At 38.8% G+C, this 11531-nt stretch overlaps 1 protein-coding gene across 1 annotated transcript in view; it reads left to right on the top strand.

Annotated features, from left to right (window-relative positions):
• Positions 1-11080, top strand: part of LOC137975081 (uncharacterized) — an 18380-nt gene extending 7300 nt beyond the window's left edge. Inside the window, exon 2 of the mRNA XM_068822131.1 lies at positions 8897-11080. Coding sequence (XP_068678232.1) covers positions 8897-9234 — 338 coding nt within the window. The 3' untranslated portion in view covers positions 9235-11080. The remainder of the gene's footprint in view (positions 1-8896) is intronic.
• Positions 11081-11531: the final 451 nt, after the last annotated feature.

Genomic DNA, 11531 nt, shown 5'->3' on the forward strand with positions numbered 1-11531 from the left:
CCTGAAGCTTTCTTTACCCTGATAATAAACGTTATCGATCGTTGATTTTAAGCAAAGAGCAAGCGATCTCAAATTTACGAAGTTGTGATTTTTTTCAGAGGTTCTCCCATCGCATTATTGGTCATATTGGTAAATCACGATTGGTTATTTTAAATAAAGTGAGGTTGCCTGGTAAGGCAGTTCACTACGAACGTATAAATCTTCCAAGTTTCGCTAACGTTGACATATGCAAATATTTCATTTGCGGATGAACTTACCCTCAAGCGGATGTCACGCAATGCTTTGACTTTCGATTACAGTTTATTTCAATTATTTTACCTACTTACGAAATCATCAGAGAATATTTCTAAAGTAAGAAGAATAGCTTTCAGTGTGTAGGAACGAATCAGACACTGCAGGCATATTTACAAGTGCTCAAAAATGTAATTGTGGAAGTACACGCGCAAGCCTGACGGTCTGCGTTGGTTCGTTTCGATCCACTGCCTCTTCACTTTACAATACTTCGTTTTTGAAAAATAATGGTTGCACGATTTGTGTCAGTTCATGCGCATGTATTTGACTGGAATATTTGGCGACCTTCTTTCCCGCTAAAGTTCACTCAGCTTTCCATCCTTCCGAGGTCGGTAAAATGAGTACCAGCATGCATGGACTGCTTAGAAGCGGCTGCAATTTGTGCCTATATATGCTTCCAGTCCGCTGGGGGTAAATTGATCATTGTAAAGCGCCCTTGAGACGTTAGTGATAAGGGCGCTATATAAATGCACCACTTTACTTTACTTTTTTTTTTATGGTAAATGTACCTGACATTCGTCTTTTGATGATTTGATGATAAAGTTTCAAGTCAGCTTTTGTCACGATGGGAAAGACGCGGTAGTATTCGAATTCCAGTTTGTTGATATTACAACGCCAACTTTCGAACGAGGCCCCTTTTTACTCTGATAAATTACATTTCCGTGGTCATTTTGCTAGTTTACGACTGGGTATGTGTCTGGGGACCGCATTGGAAACTCGTGTATTTTTTTCAGAACAAGTCAACAAGATCGCGACGTTATTTTTCTACATGCCGAAGGATAATGAAGATAATATTTTTTCGCGGGCCAAGAACATTGAAAGCTTGCTTAGAGTCGACATGAATATTGCGTACAAAGGCTCTGTTAGCGGAATTGTTCATTTCTTCGAGACATAAATCGCTTTCTCGAGTTTCTTCTCGAGTTTATGCATATTCCAAAGTCCATCTTTCTCGACTCTAGATTCTCGACTCTCGATTCTCGAGCCTCGATTCTCGCGTCTCGAAACTCGAAAGTCTCGACCTTCGCGACGCGAGAATCGAGTTTCGAGGATCAAGTCAAGACTGTCAACTTACCTTTGAGCGGTACTGTAAGTATCAAAAAGGGCAAAAGAGCTGATGTGACATGTATATTTCCACAGGAGATGAATTCCCACAAAAGCGGTGAAACTAAAAGCAAGAGCTTTTTTGATCAACAAGATGACTTCAATGTCGAGCGGCGATTGACGTTCACTTAAAAAAAATTGATTTTGTTAGTACCCAAAGTTGCTTCTACAGAACAAACACTAACATAAAAGAATACACCAAACACTACGTTTGCTTGATAAAAGTGTCTCTTTTATTTTACCACGGCTAAAAATATACACGCTATTAAAGCGTTTTTGAAAGTTGTTGAAATGTACATGTAAATATCATAAGTCAAAACTGTAGACTCGCTGTACAAGATTGAAACGTTAGCAATCACCTTGTTTAACATTTGAAAGAAAAACGAAAATCAAAGAACAAAATAAAATACCTGCACATGCTAATACAGTTTGATTTGATGGATTTGAAGTCGATATGTGACATGAGAACTTAAATAACAACACACCGGCTAATCGCTGAACATGTTTGTTTTCCATGGATCAACACTTTGCTTGTTTTAATTTCTTGCACAACAAAATCTTTTCTCCTTTAAAATTGTCGCAAACTATTAGCATTCTTTGTTGATCCAGACCTTCACACGGGTGAAAACTTGAATGACGCGAGGATATTTTCTGTGGCATCCGATCGATTTGACCACAACTTTTTTCCTTTCATGTCAAATTCCATATGTGTAGTACATAAAATACTGCTGTCAAACGTTTTGTCAATGGTCATCTGGCCAAAAAATCAAAGGCGTACTGATTCCCTTCTTTGCAATGTCGACAAGGCCTACATTGCCACCCATCCCCTAACACATTTGGCCAACCTCCCAGATACTGGGAGACACGTGACCAACGTGATCCAGGTTTTTTTTCTCAATGACAATGGAGGCAGAGAAGAGAGACTCTGGGAACAAGGTTGTCCCTCATGTCACAGTAATGTATTGCTTGCAGCAAGCGAACGAATCAGAGAAAGTAATTCGCTTTTGGTGGACTGATTTTCACTTTTCGCTCGCTGAAATCGCTCACTACGCAGGCTTAATGGCGGAGAGATCTTCTTTTCAAGAAATAATACATCAAGCAGTTAGCTCCGTTGTCGGTGAAGGATTTAGCGGTGGCTTGACAGAAGAACAACAAATTTCGATGTATTAAAAATGGTGAACCAACCAATAAGATTTATCCAGCAATTTATTGTAGAACAATATAACTTAATGATCTACAATAACATGAAATAGAACCACATTTTGAAAAGGCAAGAAAACAAGATCAAAAGCACTTTATGCTAATTGTTTTATCCACAATAGGGCAGTTACACAACAAAGACATTTTTTTACATTTTGGTGCATTACTTTGCTGTCATCAGCAAAAAAAAATTACATGAAAAAAGCAAATTTAAGGTTGTGTGGAGGACATGAGTGAAAGATGGTGAATTTGCAACAATTGTTATGCACTCTAGGCTCAGAGTTTTCAATAAGAATTCTAGAAGGCGGCAAAATTACAGTCAGTCATTATCCCTGTTTCTGACCATTTCTGGGTATTAATTTCGCTACGAACGAATGAAATTAATCATTTACCACTTTTTGATGCTTTTAGGACGCTTGCTGCGATTTAAGAACGAAGCATTCAACATTTCGGAGCGTTATTACAGTCAGTCATTATTGCTGTTCCTGAACAACATGGTATAAGGGTAAAATAAGGGCATTTGTGAATGCTATTCTGGTCGATTTTTATAGTTTTCTATGACGGTATATCAATATTTTATTCACTACTCTTTGAGAATGAAGCATACAACATCCTTTCTCTCACTACCTGACACTCCCAAAAGTCGGGTCGTCACGACCTGATGGGATCGTCACGATCCGTCGAGATATTTGAAGCTGCCCCAGGCAGTTTGACTTCTGGCAGTAAATCTTACTTCCTTTTTAAAGGTCACGACCCGACATTCGGTGAGTCGGGCCGTCAACAGCAACTGACGACCCTACTCAGTTCATGTATATTGGACATGTGTGCCTTGAAAGATCTTCAAAGAATTCTTGAGGATCTGCAAAGATCCTTACCAAGATTGTGAAATATATTCCCACCAGGATCTTTGCAATATCCTCACAGGATCTGCACTGACTCTTTGAGGATCTTTACAACTCGTACATGTAATTGCAATTGAAGATCTTGAAAGATCCTCAAAGAATTCTTGAGGATTTGCAAAGATCCTTACCAAGATTGTGAAATATATTCCCACCAAGGATCTTTGCAATATCCTCACAGGATCTGCACTGACTCTTTGAGGATCTTTACAACTCGTACATTTAATTGCAATTGAAGATCTTTAAAGAACTTTCAAAGATCCTTCAGGGATACTTAAAAGATCCTCATCTTCAAAGATCTTTTGCAGGTCCTTGACAATCTTTAAGGATCCTTGAAAATCCTGAATGATCCTCTGAGGTCTTTCACCAGGGTGATGCACATAATTGCTGAACCAAAATTCAATACCAAAATAGGAATAAAACCAAAAACTGCATCGGATACCAAATTAAAAAAAAAAACTGCTTGTATTTTTACCCAAAACTAAATTCGAAAAATGGGAAAATCCGCAAACCACAGTCCAGTATTGCTCAAGACTATTTGTGCATTTGCCATGGTTCCGACTACATGTAGGTGAAACCGCTCATTCAATCTCCAGTTTGACAGAGTAAAACCTTGTCTACCGTAACCGAAAGCCGAGGTTTCACCTAGACTTTTGCTGATTGATTTATGCGGCCGTTAAGAGAGGCCACGGTATGGCTTTTGCTCTTTTTAAGGACGGTGCCTACTAATTCAAAGGTATTTTTGCCCCGGTTTAAGATTATGCAGGAAATGTAGATCTTTACAAGTGTTATTGAAATCCAAAAAGAAAATTGGGGGTAACGTCGCATTTTTCCAAGATAATTCAATAATAATATTCGTAAAAAGCTTTAAAATACAAAGCAATGTATGGCGTTCTTTCTCAAATTGAAACTTAATTATCTCTAAAAAATGCATGGTTACCCCCAATTTTCTTTTTGGATACCAAGACTACTTACTAAGATCAACTTTATCCGGATAGTTTTAAACCGCGCAAAAATATCCCTGTATTAGTGAGCATCACCGATAGGAAACTCGAGTATCTCGAGATGCGCAGAACGTATGCGCAATAGCAATAGTAGGCACCGTCCTTAAGCGTTTGTAAGTTAGAGCAGATGCTATCAAAGAAATCTGCATATTTTTGCAGATTAATCAATCGCATTGATAGTTACATGTATATGCGTATTTGCTGTATTTACAATCTGCAATGGTAGGCACATTCGATTACAATATAAAGGTTAGTCCCTTTAAAGGCATTTCTGTTAGTGCAAATGCACCAATAGTTTCGAGCAGTATTGTACATGTAGATACTAAAACTGAAGATGAAGATTTCTCATTACCGGTACATCCCTGATTGTGACGTTACATTCCCATGTACCATGCTTTCAGCCGTTTTCTGCTCAACATCATCAGTACCCAAGACTTACTTGCGGGCGTTTGGTATGAAAACGTCATCATTACCCATTTATTCTGTGCACGCCTACAGTGTATATGTAGTTTTGTCAAATCAAGATTTTTCTGGTATACCAGATACATGTATGTAACACTAAATCACTGTAACTCTATATATGCAGAAGCTACAGTGATGCCTTCTCAGGATTTTGCAAAATCTCTGCAAGGGCAATAAAATGTATTCATGTATGTACATGTATGAAAACATCTCCTAATGCACTTGGAAGGCTCAAACTGTTGAGATTCATAGGGATAGACATTCTTTCAACCAAATAGCTTTGTATCATGGTGTCATGCAAGGTAACAATTTGAAAATTCAGAATCCTGTATTTTCGAAACGAAAGATGTCACGGAACGGGAAACTCGAATTTGGTAACGTTTCTGTTCAAACGATCTACATTTTCTTTCTCTCTCGAGTGGGGTTCAGAAGGAGGTCTAATTTGGGGTCCAGTTTGGGGGTCCATGTTTTGTACCGTCCCTGCTCAAGACCAATATTAAATTCTCCCTTCAGTTCCACGCATGAACTGTCGTTTAATTACAGCAAGCACAATTGAACATCACTCTTCCCCTCAGCAGCATTTCCACCATTTTATTTAAACTACATGTACATGTAGTTGAGGTTTATACTTGTGCACCAATCAATGGTTCCAAGGATCTGAAAAGAGTCCTGGCGAAACAATGGCACATTTGTCATGCTCATGTTGACCAATGAAGCAAAAGAGAAAAAAATTCATTTCAGAGTAACACTGATGAAAACAGTCAACAATACACTGTACTTCTGAATTTGAAACTTGACATCACCACTCAATTAAGAACCATTGTCAAATGTGTTGATAGAGCTGATGTCATTGACTTCTTGGGGAGAGACCAAGGAGGTTGAGAAAATGTGAAGGGATTAAAGAAGAGATGCATTAAATTATTATTGGTTATCTAATTCTTGCAGTTGTTTCACCAACATCCCATGAACTTCTGACTTCCCTCATAGTGTATGAACAGCCTTAACCTGAGAAGTTTTAGGTGTGCATGTATTCCTTACGTGAACCAGGTCATTCTCTGGAAACTGCCTTTCTTCACTACACCTCAAACCCTGTATTTCTTTTACTTGTTTACTCTCTAATTCACACACAAGACCAGGTTTTTGTGGACTTAAATTTGTGTTTTGGTTTTCTTTTGAGTGATGTGATATCTTAACAGCCTTTAACCCATTGACTCCTACATGTAATAGATTTTACTCTAACACCAGACTATTTTACTCATCAATGGGGGCCATTTAGGAGTCAATTGGTTAACAGAAAATCTGTTTGTGTAGTTTATCTTTCTTGAACCTTCTCTTGTTACTTAATACGTGTTTGACTTGTGCCTCCACTCTGAATGACCTTTACACTGCCCCATTTAATTGTGTGGTACGGCTGAACTACAGTGTCTTTGATGCCATTGTTGTTCGTGACGGTAGAAAATAAATTCAAGACAAACTGTGGCCCATTATTGGAAATTGTGGAAAGCCTGTTGGGCAAATATCTCACCCAGGTCATTTATGGTGTGCTCTAGTTACACTGTAAGGTCATTAGTTGAAATTCTTTATCAATTTTGAGTGACTACCAACCATCACTTGGAAATAATCAGTGCTGTTTGGAGAAAAGTCAATGTGAATGCACAGGAAGACCTGCGTTGCCAATCTTTATGGTATAAGGATCACTGGAGGAGTTCCTCAAATTCTGACAACTGAGCATTATTTTATTTGTCTGAATTTTCTCATGCATCTTGGCCTCCACACACATGCTGACTCTCCTTTCACAAAATTAATTCCAAGATATTCCCAATGTAATTCCTTCAGAGCCTTCCCTCAGAATGCTAGGAAAATGATTACTCTGGAGCCCCACAGTGGAGAGCTTTGTTCTCAAGGAAGCTTGTGTCCACCAACATTTCTTCGGCCACAACAGACAAGATTAAAATACTTTTAATCCAATACCTAGTCAGCATGGTACAATGTACGTTATGGGAAGATCCCTGTCAATGAACATGTAAAGATGACTTTTGCAGCTTGTTTTAAATTCTTCATAGAGCAATCTAGAAAGTACATCACAGTTGCTGTGCTTCTGTTATTTACAGTATTTGGTTTGATAAGAGGGTGGTAGAACAAGTCTCCAACACTGCTTCCATGCAGATGCCAGTGTAGGCATTTTGGGCTTAGGAATGATTGTCCCTGCATGTGTTAATGGAATGTGAAAGATTTTTCCAGCTTCTAGTAGAACTGAAACTGGATTTAAATTTTCAAGCTTCAATATATTTCTATAATCGTAGGCTGTATGAGATGTAACAACCAAACAATTCTTGTTTTTTGTGTATAAAGAGAGGAAAAAAGCCGTGTGATTCACCTCAGACATTCTTTTCTTGAACATCTGTGGATGAGTCTAAGAGTAGATAAGTCTAAGAGTAGCGGGATGTAGTCTCTGGTGTTGTGGCGGTTCTGTTCTCTCCAGCAGAAGTGGCCGGCTTGGAAGTGATGTCCCTAAAAAGGCTTACGGTGTATGAGGCCACCTAAGCAGAAACAGCCATAATCAAAAAGGAACTTTGCCGAGTGCTGGAACATGTACATGTAGGTGTAGATGTCTCAACACCCTATCTCGTTTGGGGATACAAAGTACCACATAACATGTTATTTTGAGTTCATATTTAACCCATTCACCCTTCAAGTGGCCCCCCTTGACAAGTAATTTGAAAACAATCTGGAGTTAGAGTACAATGTAAACTCTGTAAGTGTTTCTCAGGAGGGAAGGGTTAAGTACTCAAACGTATGTGCTGTAAGCCTAAACAATGACTTAAGCCCACTTACATGTATGTGTAGGCTTAGATTAAAGCTGCAGAATGCACAGCCTTAATGTTGATCTGCAAATTTCAGTCTTGGTCACCCAAGCCATATATTTCATGCCCTTTAAGCCCATTGTTAAAACTGTGCAGAGTTCCTGCTATTAAATAAATATCGATAGAGGTGTAGACAAAATAATAATATTTCCTCACAGAGTTTTAACAAGGGCAAGATAATCAAAAGTGAGTCTTGTAGTCTTTATGGAAAACAGCATCATTCCTAACCCCTTTTTCAGTGTACACAACATGTATGCTTTTTGCTTTTAGGCCACATTTTGTAATAATTATGGTTTATGATCATTGTTGTACAGTCTAAAGGGTACTGGCCATGGTTACATCTAACACAACAGCTTGGGAGAAGGGACAGGATATATCCAATATTTACATTTTTTTTTTTGCGAAGTTCACTTACTGCTGGTAATGTGACATGTATGCATGTGACAAGACAGAAAAGATGGAGCGCCTCAATCCAAAAGAAGTTAAATCCCTCACTGTTCGATTTGGCAGATTAACAAATGGATTAGTGAATTAATTCTTGTTTTAAAAAGAGGTTCATACAAAGAGCCTACATGATAGAATGCATGCATGATAGAAATGCTGGCTTATTACAGTGCTACTGTACGTATATTCCTTTACATAATCGATGCATCAGAAACTGCATGATTTTTCTGTTTATCATCATGATGGTAATGTTGAAACCTCCTTTGTTGATTTGGATCATGTACAGTGTTCAATTACTGTAAATATGGGTTGTTTACCAAGCACGAGGTCAAGATGCCTGGATATTGGCCAAGTTCTTTTTTGCGTGTTTATCGTCGAGGTCCATAAACACGCAAGAAAAAAGAACAAGGCTAATATCCAGCCATCTTGACCAAACAAACGTGGTCAATATAGGATTTATTATATGGGATAAAACACCAAAAAAAGATCTTTGATCATGCTGGACCAAGCGGGCAAGTTACATGTAGCTCCATCTTGCCTGGTTGGGCAGCCAATCACAGTGCGAGATTTGGTTCATCTTGCCTGCTCATGGTGCTAATAATTTCGCTTATTGCATTCACATTTTATTTAGGTTATGGTGATCAAGGGGCTGGCGAGGTTATTCCACCGGGGGCTAATCTTTTGTTTGAGGTTGAACTTATGGACATAAAAGATGGAGGTGTTGAAGAAGGGGAAACTGGTCAAGGACAGCCAGCACCAAATGTGTTTAAAATGATTGATAAGGACAACAATAATGAACTTAGCATCGGGGAGGTAAAACAGTATCTGAAAGAGCAGCAAGGATTCCCTAATGATGACGAAGCTAACCATGAAACCATTTTATCTGAGATATTCGAGCATGAAGATAAAGATAAGGATGGAGTAATTTCATTTGAGGAATTTAGTGGGCCAAAACATGAAGAGCTATAGGGTGGTTTTAGTCCTACCATAATTTTTTTCGTGTGTGTAGCTGAAAGTGGATTTAAGAAAACATGTTTTTGGGAGATGGTGGTCTAGCATCCATGGTTTCTATGATTCTCATTTTAGCACGACACTAGGGAAGTTTGGTGACAATGTTTCTTTGTTTCCAATGGCATGCTTGCTATAGTCCTGACCAGTGGCTCTGAACCATTTGCGGTTACATCTGGTGTGAAACAAGTCTGTGTGATAGCACTCACTCTTTCCACCTGCTATCAAGATCTCCTACCGTATGGACGGAAAGCTTTTCAGCCTCCAAAGCAAGACCAAGACAACCGTCTGCAGCATCTTGGGGTTTCAATTTGCTGACGATAACAGTTTAGCAGTGCTGAAGGAAGACTACCTCCGACAGATCCTGACTGCCTTCCATTAGGCATATACGAGGCTTGAACTGTGCATCAACATCCAGAAAACCCACATCCTCTATCAGCCATCTCCCAGCATTCGAAACGACGACCTTGAAAGCCATCTGTCAGCAATTGTCGACCTTCAGGATAAGATCCAACACTGTTAGAACTGCACTGGGACTGCTTTTGGCAAGCTCCGAACATGATGATTCGAGGACTGTGATATTTGCACGAAAACACAGCTCCTGATGTACAAGGCAGTCGTTATCCCAATGCTCCTCTATTCATCTGAGACATGGACCCCTTATTGTCACCTTCTGAAAACTCCTGAGAAATTTCATCATCATCCTTAACAACAGCTGGGAAGATGGAAGAACTAATGCCAACGTGCTAAAAGAAACGAACCAACTAGCATCAAAGCCTCTGTAATAAAAACCAGCTCAGGTAGCGCAGCCATGTAGTACAAATGCCAGACCGATGTCTTTCTAAGCAGATCTTCTACTCCAGACTGGTATAAGGCAAATGCATGAGAAGGGGGCCAGAAAAAGCAAGAGCGAACCTCAAAAAGTGCAACATCAATGTCTTTTGGGAAGAGACAGCAAATGACAGACCTCTGGAGAACCACTATCAGAGAAGGAACTGCAATCTTCGAAGCAAGAAGATGTCAAGAGTTAGAGGAGAAACGAAAGCAAAGGAAAGAGCGCCGCCAACAACAGCCATGGTCTGTTCTCTTGCCCACAGTGCGACAAAATCTTTCGAGCAAGAATTCTTAAGTCATCTGCGGACTCAGTGCTAATTAATATGAAGACCATCGTCCTTGACACAAGAGCAAGAGACAAGTTTTGACGTCATTTAACTGGTAATGGTCACTAGTTTGATTTAATCGTTACCATTTGTAGATTGGCAGGCTTCAATCGCTTGTGACGTCAAGGCCCTTGACAATGTGGGAACTCACACCTTGAAACTTTGTCACGAAACTTCCCAGTGCCGTACTCAGCTGAGAATCGTAGTAAATTGGCTGTAAAGCACTGATGTGTAATAATAATTATTTTTGTGAACGTGCCATAATTATGTCAAATCATTGCTACCTCAGCTGAAAAGAATTTTAAAGTTTCTAACAATGTAATGTGATATAATCTTTTTCTAATTTGTGATTTTCTATGTAACCACATTAAAGGACCCTAGTCAGCCACGCCCATATTTTTGTTGACGTACGGGAGTGTTGGTGTCTTATTACTCTTGGGACTTGACCAAACCAAAAATAATCATGAGAAAATGCAAGGTATTTTTATCGGCTCAGCTATATTTATTAGGTACAGTATCTCTTAACTTCACAGTTAGACTGACATTTTTGCTTATTTTTGTTGTGAGGGTATGAATATAGAATTTTTTTCAACCGAGATATTCATTCATTAAGAACCCAAGAAATTTAATGAAGGTCTTATGTTCAGAAGTAACAGTCTTATTTTCTTGATTATCAAAAATATTAATCTGGGGTAGATAATTAACTTTTTTTGGTGTGGGGACAGGTAGCCCAAGCTCAATATATCAGTATCCATACTGTAGTACGTTATGCAAGAGTAGAAATATAAGGAATTGTATGGGGAAATCAGTTTTTCTCAAAATTCAAAAAAATATATTTACGATTTGAAAACCTTGCTTACCTTCCTTCAATCTTGTTTTTCTTTGGTGCGGTTTCTGGGTCGATAAAGAGCGGTTTAGGTGTTTTTTGGTTCCTCTTTTCTCTCCATATTGACCACTTTTGGAAATGGCAACCACCTTTACATTCTTTGTATTTATGTTAATTAGACCTACATTGTACTGGCCTCATTTTGAAACAAATATTCTTTTGAAATTTGCTCGTTGTAGCGAGGCTAGAAAGGCTCATTAGCATTAAAAACA

This window comes from Montipora foliosa, chromosome 11 (genome assembly GCF_036669935.1).
Source record: "Montipora foliosa isolate CH-2021 chromosome 11, ASM3666993v2, whole genome shotgun sequence".
Taxonomy (NCBI): Eukaryota; Metazoa; Cnidaria; class Anthozoa; order Scleractinia; family Acroporidae; genus Montipora; species Montipora foliosa.